Genomic DNA, 22,427 nt, shown 5'->3' with positions numbered 1-22,427 from the left:
GCTAGTGAATTCTAAATGATCTCTCTACCTTCTCCAACAAAGATGTGCATTTACCATTTCGTTTTCGTCATTCTTATTGCTAGGTGACGGAAAAAAAGGCCTGGTCACTTCTTGTTCAGTTTGATGTACTTTTCAAAACTATAGTCAACCTTGTGATTACTAAAGCTGAACTCAACGAACCACAGCTGCTGAATTCAATTATTACAAACCTGCAAATGCAGTAATAGTCTTTCTTTTTTGAAAAGGTGGAACTAATATTGTGTTCAACAAAATTGAGATTAAACAATTGTTTGAAAAGTTACAAAAGATTTATTGCAATTTGTGGGGGCAGGAAACAAAACATGGCAGTTTCACATTACAACAATAGAAGAATGAAGATGCTTCCCTCAAATGCACTTGTTTAATCTCACACCTTCCACTCAAAGTAAATACTGAATGTACCTCAAAAAGCCTCTAGTTTGTCAGAGGCAACCTTTGGGGAATGTTTCAGCAGAGGAAAGCCGGTGTATGTGTGTGTACTAACTGCAGGGATGGCGTGATAGAAAGCTTCCCTGGACGTGAGCAGCGAGCTGATGTGGACCAACCAATCGCACTTCAGATGGGTGCACGTCATACATGCTGGTTTATCTTTCCGTCCAAATAAAACATGTAAAATAACACTTGCATTTTCCTTTCAGGAGCCCTTTGGAATCATAAATTACAGTAAGTGTGCAAACACACTCATAAAATCGAATTCTTCGCACACTCGAGCTGCAACCACCTGAGTGGGTAGGAAACGTCACACGATGTAATGGCTATTCCAAGTGCATTAGTGCGTCAGGGTGATGCTAACTGTTGCAAAGGGACACTGATAGTCCGAGCTGCTGGGGACCAGAGAAGACCTGGGGGTGGGGTGGTGGGGCAGCAGGCTAGCTGGATCGCTGAGGGACAGGGGGAAAAAACTGCACAGCTGGGTTATGATCCCTGGGCCTCCAACTCTGATGCAGGGGTGTCCGGCTCCTCATCATTGTAGATGTTCTCTGCCTGAAGGAGCCAACACACAAGTGCGAACTGCAGTTTTTCATGCCTTGGCTGATAAGGCACTTTATTGATCGATTTTTGCATTCCAAAGACCTTACACTGGTTCGTCTACATTTCTAGCTGGAGACTAACTTTGTTTTGATGTTTGTAATTGAACGATTGTAAATTGTGATGTAAACGTCAGTATGCTGAAGAGCTGCATTGGCAATAACAGCTGACAATTGGCATTGTGTTAGATTTACGTTAATGCTACACAATGTCGACATTTCCAAAGTTAACACCTGAAAATGACATTCTAATGTTTTCCAAAGTTGGGATTTTTTGGATGTATCTTGAAATTTCTCTATTGTGGGATATTTGAAGGCACATTCTATACATCAAGTCTAATACTGATTAGCTGTAACTGGCTGGATGCTTATTTTTATTTTATATTAGAATCTTAATTCTTATTTAACCACTTAAAGGTTTTATCATGTATGCTAGCACCAGTTCCTGACTGAATGTTTGCATTTTTGTGTCAGCTACTACAAAGGGTTGTTCCTTGTCAAGTATTAATTTTCGACCAGGTGGTGCAGAGACATAGAAAGTTACCCCAGACTCACACTCCAGTTTAATTTAGATTGTATGCTGGTGCTAACATCTTTATACTGGACAAAAATATCCTTGCAGTGCAATTACTTAATAGTGCATATTTTACTTTGTGCTATCAGATTTTTACAACCTGACTTTCATTTTTCCTGGAAAAATTTTGGACTGTCAGTTACTAGGATGCTTTAATCCCCACTACAGGGGGCGAGGGTTAGGGGTGACAGCTGGTTCCATAAGCTCTCCAGTAGTCAGGCAGCCTGATAACAGAATACGCATAGCTTCCCCCAGTAGAGGGCAGTGGACACGTATGGAAGATTCAAATAATTTTGTGCGGATTTGGACATGAATCATCAAAACCACATTTATTCACTTGTGACCACATTGGTCTAGGGGGTGTTGGCCCATGCTGAAGAACATGAGATTATGGTAAGGTGGATAGCAGCTGCACTCACCATCTGCCAGACCTGCATGATGTTGTCCTCAGACACAGAGCAGATTACCCATGGTTCATTGGGGTTCCAGGAGAAGTCAGAGATCTTGGCTGTGTGTCCTCCATGGATGAACTGATGGGAAGAAAGGGGTGGATCATAAAGACACACACAAAGACCCTGAAGCACAGCCAACATGATGATTCTACATTTGACTCACCAGCAGCTCTGGGGGTCCATCCTCTGCATCCTCTGCCGATTGCTCCTCCCCAATTTTACTGGACCATAAAATTAGACAGAAACATCAGTTTATCCCTTTAACAGTTCTAAATGAATACAAATGAAACTGATCAGTAGAACAATAGCCTTTTCGGACTCATATGGTCCTCATTCACATGTAAAGGGAAGCAAAATAGTTATCAGTATGATTACATTTTTCTACCAGCCAGATTTTATCAAGGAAATGCATCAATAAGTTTTAATAGAGAATTCCCTCTCACTTGCCAACAGTATTTGTCTAAATCAAATGAATCACTATCCAGCTAAGTAGTTTGCTAATCATTTATTTGAACCCTCTCAATGGGTCTATGATGTGAGGAGAAATTAATATTGATTGTACATTTGTTACCTTCACATGAATTTTAAACTGCTATTCTCCAATTATAATTGTATTTCTTGGAAAAATAAAAAGAAAAAAGAAAATGGACTTTCAAATGCAAGATCCAGATATGAGTGTTAGATCAGGTATTAAATCGGCAGGTACCAGCTATCATGAGATTTATCTCTCAATTTTTTAAGAGTTCCAAAGAGTCAGGGCTATGTGCTTATTAAATTTAGTTTATCCTCTATAGTGTGTTTGCTTGAAAAAAATTTAAAAAACACAATTGTGGTTTTCTCTATGAAGCTACAGTTACCTGAGATCCCAGACATTGAGGCGTCGGTCAGTGCCGCTGGAGGCCAGGATTGTCTCATTGTGAGGAGACCACTGGACCTGAATCGGGGTAAAGTTGGCAACTTAACACCACAATAACACAACTCATTCATCAAACAATCACCTTTGAATATCTTTGTCGAATACTCCCCACTGGGAAAATTCCTAGTAGAGGGTTTATAAAGGCATGTTTTCAAAGCAGCTGACCACCAATCAATAGGTCTAGACACCTCCTTTCTTTGCTTTTATTTCAAACTGTCAGCAATCTTTTTTCTTCCTTGAGTGGATATGAACCTAGGAGTAAACTTGCTCAGATTTCTAATATGAAAAATAACCGACAATGTCTGAAGACATTTAATGTAAGCATAAGATCACATACAAGCTATAGCAGCTAACAGCTAATAATTAAAACGCTTACCTGGAAGATTTCATCTTTGTGGGACTCAAACGAATGGAGCTTCAGTTTCAGGTTCCTTAGATCCCACAATGCAACAGTCTGAGAGAAACAAAAAACCATCACACTTGATATGTACAGTCAAAAATGAATTGTCTGCCATTTTAACAAGTTTTTAAAGAAAATTTGAGGTCATCATTCAGAAACTTGAATCAAACCTTCCCTATCAAACAAATGATTCCAGCACACTAGTGAATACACAAAGACAGACAAGAAAGAGCTCAGAGGAAAGAAATGGAGGATTTTGCAGTGACCTCATCACAGGCCTGACCTGTATTCCATTCAAATATTATAGCAGGAATTAATTTTGCAAAGAGTAGTATTTGAATCAAGTTATCCATATTAGACAGATAGACAGATAATAGAGACAGCAACAAAAAGTTATTTTCACTCCAGGGGACTAGAGTGCCATGGTTGCTCCTTTTCCTCTGAATGAAAAATTTTGAAATGATTGAATAAGTAATTGAAAAAGCTAATTTGTGTGGAGGTTGAAGTATAAAAAACTATCTGTAGGCACTCTATCAAATTAAAAATGTCAAATGAATTTATTAAATTATGTCTGAGGGATACAGATGGTTTAATACGCCACAATTCCTTTTTTGTTTTAGTGGGAACATGCAACAGTAGCCCATCTGCCATGGTCTCCCCATGAGGAGGAGCTACAATCATACTGCTGAGGCCTGTTGTGGTATTTTCCTACCTTGTCAGCTGATCCTGTGGCCAGAATGAACTCGCTGTAGGGGTTGAAGCTCAGACAGTTGACCTCGGCAGTGTGAGCATCAACTGAGTGGCTGGCTTTTGATGTGTTGTTCGACCGGGTGTCCCATCTGATTGAGCATAGGGGGAACAAATGGATTACTTAGAGGTGAAAATGATAAAAGTTTGAACCCTTTTGTATCACCTACGGATCTTACATCATCAATTTCTGGTCATCAGCCACTGAACCAAACAGGGACTCATGGAGTAAATGCCAGGAAACGTCTTCCACCACAGCTGTGTGGCCGGTGAAGATGGTCTTGGCGTCAACTATCTTCCCTTCTTTTGGGCTGGCCCCGATGTCCCACAGACAGATGGTCTTGAGAAAGAACAGAGTGGGGAGAACGTGTCACTGAGCATGGTTCCCATTTGTCTGACAACTTGGTTTCAAGACTCTCCACTTTGCTTTTAGACTGGCTCGTGGATCCACCTTACACTGGGTCAAGTTGGTTCTAAATATTTCTATCTTTCAAATTAAAAGCCAGCAAAATAAAAAAAAAATAAAAAAAAATAAATTAAAATTTCAATATTCAGAGTCTGCTACACGTGTAGAAGGATGGCAACTCTTAAGTCAAAATAACAACACAAACAAACTGAATATGTCCCCAGGTTAATGTTTTACATGGTTGATAAAATTCACACCTACTGAGATCTCCATGTTGGTGTTTTCTCACCCACCTGTCAGACACTCTAGGGAGGGACATAAAAAGTATTTTAATTGATCGATTGATCGCTTCAATTATTGATTCCTTGTTTTTGGGAATCCATCGTCAGAAGAAATAACTAGTCCCACAGTCACCAGTTACTTAATGCTCATTGTCAATCAAAATAAGTTGTGATGTAGCAAAACCCTATTAATAAAAGGCCTACAACAGCAGATGATCACAAGAGTATTATAAAAATGGGAAAGAACTGCAGGAAAAACATGTAAATCCTGCAAATGAAAAGTACTTATGGATAGGGATAGGATCACATTTTGCAATGGTTAAAGCTGCTGTGAAATATTCGTTTACCCTCCAAAGGATCCCTCATGATTAAATACCATATGTTGATGATTTGTGCAAATAGTGCTACTGTATGTCAACTTAGCTTTTTTCAACTCTATTTTACTCTATCCAACTCTATCCCATTAGTTTGCTAAAATGTACTTCCAGATATTCCGCCACTTTGTGAGAGAATCAAAGACACATCTTATGACTGTAAGTATAACAAGCGTAGGCTCAAATCCTCATGCTTTCCTTAGAAAGATATTTAATTGTTCAATTATACGCCATCATAACAGATGTTCATCACCTTATAACTATTTTAAAGCAAGTAGCGCTGACCAACATAATACTGACACAACAGGCTTCTATTTTCTTTACTTGCCAGAACATATCATAACAAAATATTCCACCTGGCCTGCATGAAATCAGAAGTGTTTATGTTGGAACACTGGACCAAAGAGGTGAATCCTCAACTCAAAGTTGTCTTTAAATGAAGGTCCAGAACTTTTGGAGACTCACATGGTCATCAGAAGCGCTGAGTAGGTTGCCACTGAGGTTGGGATTCCAGGATAGGCCATATCCTTCTTTCTGGTGGCCTTTCAGTCTCAGGTCTGGGTTACACTCCCCACTTGGATCTGAAACAAAGAAATATAGAGACTGCTTTCAGATGACTGACACACATAAGTCTTATGAGTGTAGTCATTATGAAAACTGTACGTGGTATAGAAGCTCAGCTAGGATCGCACCTGGCTTGGAAGGGTGCTTGGTGTAGTCGAAGACCAAAACGTCAGAGGTGGGGGTCTTGGTGGCGATTATGCAGGGACTTTGGGGCATGTAACGGGCTCGATTCACCTCTCCCTCATGGTTGATCTTGATCTCAATCTCTATTTTCCCACTTACTGAGCCAAATCCACCGAACTCTGATGAAACAGACCAGCCTGACTTCAGCACATCATGGCATCAGGAACATTTATCACTGCAGGTCATACTGAGTTATTTATTTCAACACATACACACTCACTGTAATCAAAGAGCAATGCATCTGCCCAAGTCTGGATTTGTTCCTTTCAGGAAAAAAGGATTGTCACTTGCTCTCACTTTGAAAAGCATCCCATTACCCCTTATGAGTAGATTAGAAAGTAGTGAGAATTTACCGAAATAATCACATCAACCATATTGTTACATGATTTTAAGACATTGGTCTGCACTGGTTTCTGTGTTGCACTAATAAATGAGATAAATGCTAGCGGCATTAATTTATACATGAATTATCTACAGATATCCAGTGATTTAATATTTTTTAAGTCCAAGTTTTAACTTTGCTGATTTTCAGGTTGTCCCTGAAAATATCATGTATAAAATATCACCAGCAGGCAGCTGGCGCAGCGTAGAGGTTGGGTTTTCCACTTTTAGACACTGATTGTACCTTCATTAGTCGCATGTCCATACTGACACACAAGGACACAGCAGGGTGTCCATCAACATACCTGCTGGAAGACAGAGTAAGACCATTTTAGTTGCATGTGGAAGAGAACATCAAAATACATTTCCTAACTGATTAGTGACTAAATGAGATTGTACAACTTCTCACTACTTTTAGTCATATGCAAATTTATAAGGCTTCTGAATAAGAGCAAGCTTTCTTTACCAAAATGAGCCATCACACATAGGGATTGTTGAATTGGTGTTTTGTTTTTAATCATAGATTTACAATTTTTTCAAGTTTACTATTCTTGTTAACAATAAAATGCATTTATAAGTGCAGTAGTGCTTAAAGTCTTTGCTGTGAGCATGCACATTAGGTTTGAACCTCTCTACCGCAAAACTTTTTGGTTTACACAGATAACAGTTATATAGTCAGCTTTTTATACAGAACAATTCAGTCTTTGCTTTAAGAGAGAGGACTAACCTCCTTTTTCACTGTCGTAGTGTGAGGCGTCAAACTGGGCATCATCATTGGGTACTTGGACACTGGCAATAACCAGGTGGTTCTGCTCATCTGATGTATGTGTCCCCAAAACCAGCCTGTGGATGGTATAGTCTTTGCCCTCTGGCCTGCAGGGTCAAGAACTAAGGTTATCTTCTACTGGCCATATAGAGCAAACCTTAAGCTGCCTTCAAAGATGTTTGTTTTAATGCAGAGTTTCTTTCCTTAGTGAAATCTGTAATATACAAAATACAAGACACTACAAAATATACAATATACAAAATTTTCTTTGGTAAAACATTCAAGTAATTTATTTATTTTTCCATGTACAATATTATTTTCTTTTAGTTTTTAAATTATTCATGAATTGAAACCAATTTCTTTTGATTTTGAATTTTCTTTTGACCTTTTGTTAAAAACAAGTGTAACTAAGTGAGTCACTGCTGGATATATCCACGAATCAATACATCTACATGTGTATAGATATATCTATATATCCATATGTCCACACACACAGACGTATATTTATAATACATGGGAAATATGTATGTGCACGCATGTCATGGTCCATTAATCATAATGCACATTGCATAGTGAACTTTAGAAATAACCATGCCGCTAACCCTGGAGGATATGTTGGACAAGCTGTTGTATACAAACAGATAAATCTTTTTGTTGGACAACTGGATCTATATTGAGAGTGGGGTCTTCTCCAGTCCTGCAAGTACCTGGTGACATCTGGAAGCCACTGGACCGTGAGGCTGGGCCACTCCAGGGCGTGAGTCATCACCAGGTCGTACAGGAACGGTGTGTTTTTCTTCCATATCTTGTATTCTTCATTGATGACCCTCTCCTCAACTGCGTCATCATACACTGCGACACAACAGCATGGCGTCAGTTACAGGGAAGCGTCGAAAATATCAAGCTAATAACTTTGAGAATGGTTGAAGTTGTGCTCTCTCGGTGTTAATTGATTTCTGCCATCCCAGTATCGTAAATCGAGGCAGGTGGTAGGACGCTGAAACAACGGGGGTACTCTTTAACATGGAATTTACACAGCAACGTCCACTATTATAAGAGCAAGATACAACAGCAGACTGCCTGCTTTGAATCAATGAGCTTTCCCGTAGGACTTTACTCAATTAGCACGTCATGCTAACACCGTGTTTGACGCCGTACGGGCCACCGCTTCAAAGAGCGGCTCCTCCGAGTGAACCTACCTTCTTTATCTGCCATGTTCCGAACTTCACGCTGAGTCACGATGCTCGGGAGCAAAGTAACCGTGTGGGCACAGTTTGGGCGGCCGTTGCCGGACCTACTCTTGTACTCCTTTAATTTGGATGAAGCCCTGTTAAAGTCGCTCCTTCCTTTTCAGCGCGGAATCCGTCGGAAACTCCTGCGCATGCGTTGTTAAACGTAAAACTGAGTCACGTCAACACTGCGTGCCGACTGCGCAGCTATGTAGCGCACTTTTATTTGTGCGTACTCTTATTATCTACTTTTTGTCTCAAAAGCAAGACGGGATATGAGGCGTATGCAAAAGAGGTTACTCATGTCAAACGTTTTCAAATGATAAAAATTAAACAATTTGGAGATTTCATATTCCCTTTTTTTCAGTGAACAGTATGCACTTTGAACAGTAACATACGACAGCGCTGCAGAAAAGCCGTTTTTTGTATCAAAGTTCCTCCCGTTTGAAGCAAAACTACTGCAGTTTCCATTAGTAAGTAAAATAATTTGACGTTTCCCGCAGTTTTCCAATATATTTTAAATGTTCCCAACTTTTAATTGTCAATGACATTCCCATTATGCCAAGCTGCAAATTACATGAATTAAAATATTGAAGGTACAGTAGTCACTTAATCAACCAATGAATATCAGTCAACAACGTACATCTATCTATCTATCTATCTATCTATCTATCTATCTATCTATCTATCTATCTATCTATCTATCTATCTATCTATCTATCCATCCATCCATCCATCCATCCATCCATCCATCCATCCATCCATCCATCTATCTATCTATCTGTCTATCTATCTATCAGTAACATATTATCGCTATATCCTTTCATCACATTCAAACATAAACTATTCATGGTAAATTTTCTCTTTTCATATTAATTTTCTCTAATATATACTCAATTTTTTTTTTCTCAAGTGTGGAGACACGTGTAGGAAATAAAATATTCTGCATTGGCCTCCGATATTAATTGAAAAAATGCATTTTTTTTTGCATGAACCGAGTTGAATAGATTTTTCAGGGCTTTGTCTCCCCCTAGTGTTAAAATATAATACTGACATTGTTGTTTTCGAGGCTTGTCTTGTTTCCGTCCTTGAACTCTTTTCACGAGGTCATTTTTGACACTTTTCCGCGTTTCAGTTTATTTCTCGCTCATTTAAAGTTTATTCCAGAATTTTTAGCTGATATTCTGTCAGCTTGAAAATGGAAAAAATTGTTTTATGAATATATTAAGTCATTTCGTGATGCTATAATGTATTAACTTGTTGATTTTAGTAATTTCCTTTTTAAAGTAATCATATAGTTTTTACTATAATGCAGCAGCAATCTATTTTCATTGACTTGATATTGCAGTAACATTTTCAGTGTAAATGTGTACTTTTGTATTTTTAATGACAATGACATGTGTTACCCCAAATATTTGGAACTCTTCTTGATAAATAGGATAGAGGTTCAATAATTTTCTAGGAAATTTAGCCTTTCATCCTTCTGTTACATCAAAAGGAAATCAAATGTGCAGTTTTCATGCACATCAGGGAACTCTGCTTATTCTAATTCAGGTTTGCTTTGACATAATGTAAAGATAAGTATTACAACCACAGTGCATTCCAATACGTTTATTTTGTAAAAGTCTTGTCAATAAACAACAAAAACAGTTTACAGTAAATTACAAATCTTGAAAATGCAAGTGTTCCAAATACAAGCATAATAAAGATTTGAAGGAAATCAAGCATGAAATCACGTACAGATGGTGGCTGAAAAAATAAATACCTATATACTGTATATTGTGTATATTGTTATATTTCATGACAGGATCCGTGGAAGCAAAGTAAAGGCATCAAGCTCTCTTCTGCAGTTAAGTATCAATGACACCTTACTTCTGAGAAGTGTAATCATACTGTTACACTGTTACCCTTTTTACAGAGTTAAGCTTAAAATCATCTAATCAACTTACTCTTGATGTGGTTCTACTTCAGTCAGAGTTAGATACTGAGAAAGGCAACCAAAAGGGTGGACTCCATGTTTTTCTTCATCCCATCCTATTGAACATCCGATTTTAAAAGAGGGACCCAAGAATGGCGTGGAATACAACTGTAGAGCATGCCACTATAAAAAGCTTTGAAAGATACCATGATCTATATCACAGATACACAGAACAGATGTGTCACTCCATAAAAAGATGAGCTGTTACCTTGAGAAGTCCCATAGAATAGTGCCTCTACATTCTACAACCAAAATAAAATATACAGATATACTTAAAGCTGAGTTACAATGTGTAACCCACTTGTGCACAACACATCATACATTTATCTATCAAGTTCCATTAGTCATTATCTGGTTACATAAAAGAGTAACATAGCATGGTGGATAATTTTTCTTACTGAACATTCCCTCCCATTATCATCCTGGTGAAAACAAACTCAGGCTACAACTAGCATGATCAGTACACTGTAACAAGTATGATAGACTGTAGAAGACTATAATGTATATATGAGTTTTTACACACTTACAGGTGATGAGTGACAAACACGGGCCGATATACCTGTAAATACTATCTACACCGTGGTGATGACGCACCAGCCACCATCACCTCTCTCAACTGACCTGACGGACATTAGGTGACTCAATATAGGGTTTATCAATTTGACACTGAATTTGTAAACTGGATAGCATAATGGGCCAACAAAGCGGCAAGTGAGCTTATATTTGGTCTGAAAACAATGATGTGCTTAAGACTAACTTTTCAGTTAAATGTGACCATTTCTGAATTTTTTTCTGAATTCTGGAGCTTTCAATTAGCCCAAATATAATTAAGGCTTACTCACTATATTTGCGTAGGAATGTAGAATCACATAACAGACACACAAACACATAAACTGAGCGTCTTGACCACAATGAGAAGGAAGCTTTAATTATCTGATAATCTCCCAATACTTTTTTACGTAACTGGTAGTTTCTTGTTGATTTTTCAGACAATGTTATTATTTTAAAGTTTACCTACAGCTGGTTTATTCATGGCATTTTCACTTGGTTTTGAAACTTATAATGTTGTAATGTCCCTGCTATAGATCTGAATTATTTGAAGATATTATTTTTTATGTAATGCTCAACTTAATCTACTTGTGCTCAATTGTTTCTCTGTTGATAAAGAAAGTTTGTGAATCATTGATCATAGATAGCAAGAACCTGAAACTAAACATACTGGAGGCATTTTGACATACCACAATCTTAAGGGATGCCCTGAACTACTTCCTGTTTCCCTCATAGCTGTGTGTCAGAGATCATTTTTCCACTGGATGTCTTATCACAGAGAAAAAGGAAAAAAATGAAGTGTGTAGTAACACAATAAATATTGCTTTGACTGAAGCATTGATACTGTATTTATGCAACCAATTGTGTATAATTAAATGGGAAAACTGCTGAGATGTAATGCCCCCAATTTATGGTGTACTTCTGTACTTCATGTGTTTTTTGTGTCACAAGCAATTACGTATCGCATATCGACATACAGGATGGCATTTGACAGAAAGCTCAAGGAGACTGACGAATAATCTTGATGATAATAATAATAATAACTCTTTGGGTTTAGTGGGACTTAATAGAAATCCAACCTTAAAACCAGAGGAGTAAACTTTTGTTACAACTCATACTATATGTAAGTCAATCAAGTTTCCTTGTGAGAAAAGAAGATTCAAATCTGCTCTTGCTGCGTCAGTTTTACTGCATTAGATCCTTCACCAGAAGTGTGATACCAAAGTGCTTAAATCCCCAATTGAGATTAATGTGTTGTATTTATTTAAAAAAAAATGAAATAAATTATAGAATCATTCAGAATAACACGCCTTAAACCTGATTTACATTCATTTTAGAAAAAGATCAGAAGTGTGACTCTCGCATTAGGTCGAAGTGTGAAATTAAATCCAGTCTTACTCTGGTGTGGGTGCAATCTCTTCGTAAAGACACGTCCTGGATGAGGTGTGGAGGTGATGATGGCGGGCGGTGAATGGAGTCTATGGTGAAATCAAGTGGCAGATTCTCCTCTCCACAGCTACAAAGAAGGGTTTCTTACTGTCTTCTGCTTTCTTCACTTAATGTTCTTCTATGAGCAACTGTTTCTGTGAGACATCAGAGGAAACAAAGAGAAACCATTATTATTATAATTTGTTATGCGCAAGTCTTAATGTGAACCAAGTTTCACTGAAATGCGTTGCAGAATTCAGTTCGCCAATTTTATGAGCCAAAAAAGAACCGCTAATAAACTTAACATGCTAAATGCTTACAATGTTACAAATAAAGCTTTGAGACTAATGGTTTTTACATTACTTTTTAATGCTTATTTTCAAAGATATTTATATGTTGCCGCATCGGAGCCAAGGCAACCTCACTCATATAATGACAAAAGCAAGATGCTTGTTGTGGAAATCTTGTTATTGTCTTAATGCAAAGTTCCAGTTGTTAAGTATGCCGTTGTTATTAAACACATTGAATATGTACAAAGGAAACAGAACCATAAATCACAGTTCAGCAATTGTCTTTTGAACCTAACATTTCTGGTTTGATTCCCAGCTCCTCCTAGTGTGTCGAAGTGTTGTTGAGCAAGACACCGAACCCCTAACTGCTCCTCAGGCGTTGATGGATTGCACAGAATGAATTTCACCACGAGGGATTGATAAAGTATACATTACTATTATTCACTTAAGTGAACACGAGACTGATTGACTAAGATGCTGCGAAGCTGTTCAAACTGTGACTAAAGTTGCTATCACTGCCTGCATGGGGGATGATAATGGGATGGGTAAGAGTGCTCTCGCACGCATACACATTCTCTTTTTGTATAATTTTAGCAAACAAAACAGGATAAGAAATAGATTTCTGAATGATTAGTTAGTTTTGTTGTACACTGCGACACTGCAGCTATACGGAGTAATGAGGTTGAGAGAGGGACAACACATGAGCCAATCTTAGTAAATGTACCGTGTCAATTACAACGGGTAAAATTCAACTGATTGTATTGCTTAGCCACTGAGTGGTGAGTGTGGATAATTACTATTACTTCAGTCTATGTCTTCAACTAGAAAAGTTCAAAGATAAATATAATATTTCCTCATACCATGAATGTATTGATATACACCACCTTATTGTTGGCCGTATTTTGGATGATGTCAATGTCGGGATCTCCTCCCTCAGACCCGCTCTTTTGGTCGTCATCTTTGCCATCTTTCTCCAGATCATCTTCCCCAGATGAGATCCTTGACAGCTTGGAGGATTTCTACCATATGCGCCCACACACACACACACACACACACACACACACACACACACACACACACACACACACACACACACACACACGAATAGAAAAAACCTTTGAATTTTAATCTCAAACAAAAACTGTCAGCCAAAGATCATACATAGTCGATCCATCCCTGCATACAGTTAACAGCAGACTTGGATGCTCATTAAATGACCTCAGTGAAGCATAGCAGTTGCTGGTCTGATGACTGGTAATAATAGGAGAGGCTGAAACACAAAGCCTCTCAGACATTTTCTCTAATGAACACTGTGGGAACAACTCAATTCCCATGTACAAGCTCAATACATGAAAATCAATGAAACTCCAGGTTCTTTAAGGTATTGAAAACCTCCTCACTCTCCCTTATTCAGCTTTACAGATAAATCACATGCAGTGCTGCCAGAGTTACAATAACACCTGCATTTGTACAATCATTTTACATTTGGAGGGACATGAAGGCGTTTACAATGATTTTCCTCAAAACGTGACAATTTTCAGCCTCACGTACAAACATTTTCTATCTTCAATACATGTGTAACATGACTTAGGAAATCTGTATTCATATTTCTGCTATTCTGTCTGACACTACATGGCAAACATCTTCATTATGTGAACAGAATAGTCCATTACAGTTGCGATGAAGATATTTTGGGTCATAATACATATTTTGTACTTATAGCTGAAGTGACTTAAATGGATTTTTGGTCGTTCAAAACTGAATGAAAACGAATTGTGTCTCTTTGACAGTCATCGGGTTTACATCCACATTCAAGTAAGTCTATCATTTTAGAAAAGCATTGAGTTTGTTCTTCCTCTGCCTTACAGAGCCAGAAACTCTATATCAATTCTTACTCAAGTCCAACCATCCATAGGTAATACTATTATGAATATCAGACATTTTTCTGAGCTCTCAATTATTTCACAGCATCAACCCACCCTAAGCTCTAAATCAAATCTCTGCATGTCCCTCTTGCCAGTGGAGGTCCCTTTTATTTCACAATGTGAGCATAATGGTTGTGCTGTTTCACAAAGGATGTTCCCATCTACCTTAAAGACCCTTAGCTCTTTGTCATAAAAGTTATAAAAAAAGCTACCCCCGAGCATTTTTTTGTGCAACCTTTGAAGGTAATTTTGGCATTATCACTCAGGTCTCTTCATGCATAAAGTTGATTATGCACATAAAATGTAGTTTCTGGAAAGAGGTGAGTAATGATAATTCAATTAATTGCAGTGGAAACGCTTCAGCCCAAACACAGAATGAATGTGGATCTCTTCAGTCCCTTGAAATATTTAAAACACTGTGAGATTTCCCCCTTTTCAAATTCACCATATAGGACATGTCTGAGGATGTCTGTGTCTTACTGTCATTTTAATGGGCTATCAAATTTATTACACAGGCAATTCTCAGCTGCACAACATGATTCAAAACAGATAGAAACTTAGCTTGTGACCCCTCAGGACCCATGAATCAAACTGCACTACAAATAATCAACAGACTTTGTTACTCTGTCTGTACATAACACGGATCCTCCACTACTCAGTAAGGAGTCAGAAAAATAATTAAGTCCACTTACACTTGACTTAGGTCTGTCAGTTTAAACAGTATGGGCATTCAGTAAAGTCTAATCAATTTGATTGACTTTAAGCAACTAATGAGATTCTAAGTAAAGGGAGTGAAGGGTTTCTTGTGCTAATGACTACAAGACCCCCCTCCTCAGGGCAGATTGAGATGAATTAACCTTAATGTTGAGCTGCAAAGTCAGATGAGGGAAGGGAACATGCATCTTCCTTGCAATAAGTGGATAAAAGCTCCAGAAAATGCTGAGAGATGGCAAAACAAATCAAAATATAGATGAATACAAAATATACATGATGAATACAGGCTCTTTTGATATCATAATTTAAAACGGGCTAATACCGCATGTCTCTAGAACTTAAATGCAATTATAGTTTTATTAGTTTGCTTTTTTATAGTGTACCATTTTACATTTATAACAAAAGCAAGCAAGACAGAAAATACAAACATTTCACCATTAATATTCCTGCTAATAGAAGCAGTAGTTGCACAGCGCTACAAAGGAGAGCTTGAATATGTTGACGTTACCATAATGATATCCAATTTCAAAACCAACAGTCTTGGACAAGTGTGTGTGAGTGTGTCTGTGCGTGCTGGAGAATTCGAAGGTAGAAAACATACACTACATACACCTGAAAACATACACACACACACACACACACACACACACACACACACACACACACACACACAAAAAAAAAACCCACACAGACACAAACACTCACGCACACAAAGTCAGAGTGACTTGACACACATACATTCATAGCGGTGCCACATTCCTTCGCTTGCACCACATGTACTGTGCGTAATGGAGCTCAGTTGCTAGGCAACAGTGGTTGCTAAGTGAGGAGCGGGATGAGTGTGATTTTTTCAGCCTGCTTATATTTACAGAAATGGCTTCTGCAGGAATACAGTAAGACACAGCGGCCGGTCTCTGCTCTGCAGCATTTCAAACCTGGCAGCTCCCATTATTTTTTTGTTTCTCTCTCTCTCCCGCTCTCTCTCTCTCCCTCTCTCTCTCAAAAATAAAGAGAAGGTCGATTAGAGGAGAGAATCCTACTGAATAGAACACACTGAGATGAGATGAGTGCAGAGGTACCACACAGTGAAGCTATGATTTCATATCCCTCACAGATCACATGTAATTGCTTGATTGATATATGAAATGATTCAGCAGGTCTCAAACACTTTACAACTACTAGGTGCTGCTGTTTCTATTCAATAAATCTCACTGCCCTCATTGACATATTATACACAGATATTGTATCATGTGGGAAGATTATTTGCAGATATTCAGATGGTGAGGGCTTCATTCCATTTACTTTCAACATTCTATCACTGCACTATTTAAATGGATAATTTCCGTCATGGGTAAAATCTGAAATTATGTTCCCGAGTGTACATGACTAATGTGTAATTATTGTGTAAATTATATAAACCTAAATAAGCCCACTACTTTGCATATGAGGACCTTTTTTTTGCAAAAACAATTTCTTCCTAAAAAGCTTATTTTAATACTGTGTAAAACTTAATCTAAAATAGCGAGGAGAAATAAAAAACTCACAACGAAGAAGACCTTTGCTTGCTGTTTCTTGGCCAAGTAATTATGAGATATTTCAAAAAGTTTTAACAATTCAAAGTTGAAATCAACAGACTTTAAGCTGCTGCAGCTCCTCATGACCCAGGACCAGAAGAGGGTGTTGATTCTGTCAAATCACTAATGAAATGTCCTGCATCCAGGACAAAACTTGTGTTTCAGTTAGCAGTTCTAATGCTCACAGAGAAAGGATTAATATAAACAAGCCCAATTGACATTCAACCCTGTCTTTTATTTGTTACCATATTTGACAGGTACTTACGAGGTACATGAGACAGCTAAAAATCAGCTAATGGGTAACTGTTGGATGTGATATTTTGTTCGCTATAGACTGTGAAGACCCTAATTTGTTGTCATGACATTGATGTCAGGTCCAGGAGGGAGAACGTTCAATTTTTTGCAAGCACATGAGGGATTTAGTTGGATACAGTTGAGCTTTTGTTGGATAGCACATAAGGTTTGGCTTATGTAAAGTTAATGAGCTACAGACACCAAGAAGCTATGGGTTTTATCAACTAACCAGAATTCAATGCACATTCAAACTGACATGCTGCAAATATTTGATATATTACAAAGAGTTTGTCAATTAACTTGAAAACTTTTACACTATTAAACTGCCTAATAAAACTTCAAGTTTCAACTTATTAAAGGTGATGATTCAGTCATTAAGTCAACTTTTCAATTATGATACAAAAATCTCTAAATGTTTGTAATAAGCCCACTCACATTGATATATTGTGTTGGAATTTAAACCCCATTGTACAGCTTACCGGGATTGTCCCATTGCTATTTTAAAAGTGTTGCCTGGAAATGGGCAAATTGTTTATTATATGACCTTCAAAACAACTCCTTTATATCATATCTATCTATCTATCTATCTATCTATCTATCTATCTATCTATCTATCTATCTATCTATCTATCTATCTATCTATCTATCTATCTATCTATCTATCTATCTATCTATCTATCTATCTTTATATACACATATAAGACGAAGGAGAGCGAGACAGAGAGAATTACGGGCTGAACAATATCATCTGATCTTTTGAATTAGTAAAAAATGATTGTCATTGTTACTTGAGAAAGTGAAAGCGAGCGGAAAACAGATCGACTTGTTATAAATACTTTCAAAATTCAAAGATCCTGAACCTGCTGAAATACCTTGGAGACGCCCGTCTTTTTCCGTTTGGATCCAGTCTTGTCTCCTTTCAGCTTCTTCTCGTCATCTTCTTCCTCAACAGAATCACCTTCCTCACCCTCGACACCCTCCTCCCCATCACTGCTGCCTTCAGCGGTGTTTCCTCCCTCTTCTGTTTCTGAGGAACTCTGTTGCTGGATGGCCTGTGTGGAAAATAACACTTTATTTCTGGGAGGGGGTTGAGGTAGCAACTCAGAACATGATGACTGTCTGAAAAAGATTGCTTTCAAAAATCTTTAGTGAAATGCCAGACATTTGGCTTTAACGGACATCTTAGATCTTAAATGGGAGTTCCACATCGGATGAAACTAACTTAGAAATCCGAGATTGCAAATTCAGAAAAAGATATAATGTATCTTTCTCTCTGAAACAATTACTGCTTTGAGGTCTTGTCGTTTTGGCGGGGCGTCAATGTGGCTTTGTCTGGAATCCTTCCCCTGACATGATTACTCCCTCCATCTTCTCTCTGACCCAAAGACATAACAGACTGCTGACGGACCTGATAGCCAGTGAACTTGACTCCAGGGTTGTTCTCAATCTCCCACAGCCCCTCGTTGAAGCCTTTCCTCTTGTTGGACTTGCCAAATTTATCTTTATACTCTTTGTACGGCAGAAGATCCTTAGGGCCCAAGAATGCTCTAAAGAAGAGGAGGGGATATTTCCAAGCAGTAGTATTAATGTGACACAGTTGAAGAAAAAAAAGTACATTTACATTTAAAGTCTTTATTTGATGTTTTTATTGTCTTGAAATGCACTTCTAATGTTTGGGTTTCAATGCATTTGCATTCCTGGTAAGAACCTAAATAGGCTCACATAAATTACTTGCCTTCTAACAAAGAGATTTTTATGTGATTCAGATAGATTTATGCAGACAGACCAACAGTAAAATAGATGTGCAAATAAATCATTAGAAGCTAATGGCAGCAGGCAGAAGATATTTCTGAATGAAAGAGCAGCTGACTCAGTAGAAAATGTGGATTTGAAGTTTAACAGTAATAAAAAGTAATGTCTTAAAGGCTTTTCTGTTCAATCAAAACTAAGTAAAGAGAGCCTTATAAACATTTCATCTCAGGACAGATTGTATTTGCATGATGCAGAAAGTACGTTTTAGAAGGCCTGTTTAAGCTTATTATTTCTTGCACTGTTTACATCCATTTTTATATGCTGGCAGTCTTCCTCCGCTTCAAAGATGAGACATCACTGAGACCATGTCTACTGGAGAGCTAAACACAATCTTCAAATTTTTCCCAGGAAAAGTCTGTCTGAGTACAAGCAGCGCTGACACCCTCCGAGCAGCTAAGCGGAGACCACAAGCCTAAATGGCAAATATTTTGTAAGATCATGAGAATATGGACAGAACTACGTGTGAGAGCAGTTCTTCAGTCATTTTTTTACTGAAGAAGCCTCTTGGGTAGGAGGTGATATGTCATAATTTATTTAAAATACTTAAAAAAAACGATGATATTCTTTAGAAATTGACAACATAAGTACTATAAGCAAAATGAAGGTACCAAAAGTAGTCATTATTCAAAATATGTTTATTTGTGTCTTGCTTCAGCATTTCGGACTTCACTGAGAAACATCTAAAGGTTGTCATACAGGACTTAATTTAAAATATTATATTATTTTACATTGATGTTATTCAGCTGCATTGATTTCAGCTTAACATCCATAAAAGAACAAGAAAGTTTAGCAAATGTGAACATTTAGATAGAGACGAAATTCAGGCTGGGGTAAAATCCAATGCTCGACTTACAACCAGTGAACTTTCCCCATGAAGAGAGGTTGGATTGACATTCACATTTGTATACTTTGGAAGATTTGTTCGGGTAAAAACACAACTGAAATGTCAGTGCATAAATCAAATGATGCATTGATGCACAAAGGACTTTCCCCTATGGGGATCAATAAAGTTTGTCTTATCTTATCTTATCTTGTCTTATCTTATCTTATCTTATCTTATTTGGCATAAGCCAGCTTGTATTATGAGACAGATATATCTGGGAAAAGCTGATTAAATGTTATTGGTCTTATATCTGTTATATCTGACAATATAGTTTTTGAAAACCACTATAACTCATAAAAAATGATGCCTAATTTTAACTATATAATATGCACAAACAATTACAGCAAGAAGATCATCTAGAAAAAAGTTAAATATTATGGATTCAGGATCATTTATCAAAAAAAAAAAGATTGTAGTTGAATAAGTGAAATGATTTGTTTATGGTCAAATTTACACTGTGATGCATTTTAATAGTGTGAAATGCTGGTGAAATGTCCATGAATGCACCTGAACACTGGATTCAGTAGGTTTGTCACAAACAATTAGATAACCGGATTAGATATCATAATGAGTTTTTCAAAGAAAAGGGAAAAGTTTCCTGTAATAAGACCTCAAATAAGAGGCTGTAGTGGGGAGAGATTTTCTGTAACTCTCTGGAGCAAATATGATGTGAATTATCATGAAGCGTGACATTAAATGAAGGTCCACTGAGGTGAATGTAGAAATGCAGTGATAAGAGAATCATATATGTAAATGTTTGATTAAATGATTTTGTTCACGGGGGTATAGAGAACAACTGAGGGCCCTTTTGCATGCATTCAGGTTGATACTCCTAAATGTACTTGGTTTATCCTGAAAGTTAAAAAAAAAGTTTTGCATTACATCACCGACCTGCACTGTTGCAGGGCTCACTTCATGGGGAAAACAGAGGGTACCTACGTTTCGTGGGTCCCGAAGAAGAAGATGGGGTACTTGTTGGCAGGCGGTTTGACAGCACCTTCGGGAAGCTCATCAATCTGATGGGCAGGGAGACACACACACACACACACACACACACACACACACACACACACACACACACACACACACACACACAGAAAGAGAGAGAGAGAGAGAGAGAGAGAGAGAGAGAGCGAGAGAGAGAGAGAGAGAGAGTAGTTAATACACTCCCCCCAATACACTGGTTAAACTAGTACCTGCCATCGGAAGTGAGTGGTAAGCAGTGATGCTGTGGTAGTAACTTGTTAGCGGAAGGTTACAAATGGAGGCTGACAGCCTGCCGCTCCGAGGCCGGGGTCTGCCCGCCGTCAGGCTCCACTTTATGTTATCAGGCGGGCGGACTTTATTCAAAACGGCGCGGATGCATCTCCGAACACGCACTCGTTAACTCGTTAATCACAAACATTCAATTAAAAAGACGAAAAGAGTGTGGGAACACGTGTTGAACTGTTTTCTATTAAAAAAAGGACACTAACACGATTATGTGGAACTTAAAGACGAGCTGAATGAACGCGGTACCGAAGACCGATTAATGTTGCGTCTTCGCTTCCGTCCGAGGAGCCCCGACGGTCCGTCTGATGCTGACGGAGAAGAAAAGCTCGCCGCGGTCTCCACACGCAGCCAAGATGAGGCTGGACGGGTAGCATCCCTCCGGTTCCCCAGCGAGCCAGCGGCTGCATTGTGTAAATCAACCCCGCCTCCCCGGTCTACCAGCCCGGCCGCATCCCAGACTCACCCTCGCCGGCCAGTGCGGGTATCCCTTCATCTTAGCGAAAACCAAATCCCCTGCCTTGTACTCCCGCGGCCGTGGTCGAGCCATGTCGCCGGATGGAGGGGGGGAAATAAACGGATCTTTGGAGACCAATTTGAAATCCTTCGCAACTGTGGCCGGGACTCTCAGAATAGAGCCAAATTATCGACCATCAGTGTTTTTTATATCAAGAACGCAGTTTAGACGGAAATAAATAATTAAAAAAACGCGGAAAACGGGACCCGGAACAGGGCTATTCTCTTACGCACATATTCAGGTGTAAACGTGATCGAGAATGGCTTAAGTTGGAGTAGGCACCTGAGAGAAGCGCAATGTAAAACAGTCCATTACGTCCGGTCTTCAAATTAAAAGTATTAACTGGATTTCACATAAAAGTCTCCTTAATAAATTTTAAAATTCTATTTCTGAACGCCAACTGCCCGGCCTACGTAATAATTTAGCATCTTTTCCACAATTTGGTTTTCGGAATGACGACTTTTTTTATTCTGACAACACAGTCTCGAGCTATCCAATCAGGCCAATGACTGAGTCCCTTCACATTGAGAGTATTGATCCATTATAAAAAATGACATCTAGAAAGAAAAAGTTACGTTTCCTAAACAGTTGATTATTATTATTATTATTACTATTGTTATTATTATTATTATTATTACTATTGTTATTATTATTATTATTATTATTGTTATTATTATTATTATTATACAGCTTCAAAAGCATGACTTTTGGGCCATTTTTGTACACACTTTGGCATCAAATAAATTATCCAGAAACACTACTTTTGTCTTCAAGGGCAGGCTTTTAAATATCAAGTTATATTCCCCTACTTAATCCAAGATTCCTGTTGCTACAATGTGAGGTAAGTCTATATC

General features: G+C 38.1%; 2 protein-coding genes across 4 annotated transcripts; both read right to left on the bottom strand.

The window, feature by feature from the left end:
* Positions 1-289: 289 nt before the first annotated feature.
* On the bottom strand, positions 290-8,481 carry rbbp7 (RB binding protein 7, chromatin remodeling factor). 2 transcript variants are annotated; one of them, XM_086143819.1, is made up of 12 exons: positions 8,311-8,481; positions 7,819-7,963; positions 7,073-7,218; positions 5,910-6,086; positions 5,683-5,798; positions 4,336-4,496; positions 4,122-4,248; positions 3,386-3,463; positions 2,951-3,027; positions 2,257-2,314; positions 2,061-2,171; positions 290-1,023 (listed from the first exon to the last, which is right to left on the bottom strand). In XM_086143819.1, the coding sequence occupies exons 1-12, from the start codon at positions 8,324-8,326 to the stop codon at positions 955-957; spliced, it is 1,281 nt and encodes a 426-aa protein (XP_085999945.1). In that variant the 5' UTR covers positions 8,327-8,481; the 3' UTR covers positions 290-954. The 2 variants fall into 2 exon arrangements, with proteins under 2 accessions (XP_085999945.1, XP_085999946.1); XM_086143820.1 differs by having other exon boundaries at positions 5,910-6,083.
* Positions 8,482-9,936: 1,455 nt separating this feature from the next.
* On the bottom strand, positions 9,937-21,900 carry hdgfl3 (HDGF like 3). 2 transcript variants are annotated; one of them, XM_086143816.1, is made up of 6 exons: positions 21,856-21,900; positions 20,727-20,803; positions 18,501-18,639; positions 17,965-18,144; positions 13,470-13,604; positions 9,937-12,450 (listed from the first exon to the last, which is right to left on the bottom strand). In XM_086143816.1, the coding sequence occupies exons 1-6, from the start codon at positions 21,883-21,885 to the stop codon at positions 12,424-12,426; spliced, it is 588 nt and encodes a 195-aa protein (XP_085999942.1). In that variant the 5' UTR covers positions 21,886-21,900; the 3' UTR covers positions 9,937-12,423. The 2 variants fall into 2 exon arrangements, with proteins under 2 accessions (XP_085999942.1, XP_085999941.1); XM_086143815.1 differs by lacking the exon at positions 21,856-21,900 and adding an exon at positions 21,523-21,832.
* Between the last annotated feature and the right edge of the window lie 527 nt (positions 21,901-22,427).

Source organism: Fistularia commersonii, chromosome 3 (assembly GCF_037954325.1).
Source record: "Fistularia commersonii isolate RoL2024-O1a breed Wild chromosome 3, RoL_Fcom_v1.0, whole genome shotgun sequence".
Taxonomy (NCBI): Eukaryota; Metazoa; Chordata; class Actinopteri; order Syngnathiformes; family Fistulariidae; genus Fistularia; species Fistularia commersonii.
Note: the sequence above shows the minus strand (reverse complement) of the source record. Positions and strands in the feature narration are given on the sequence as shown.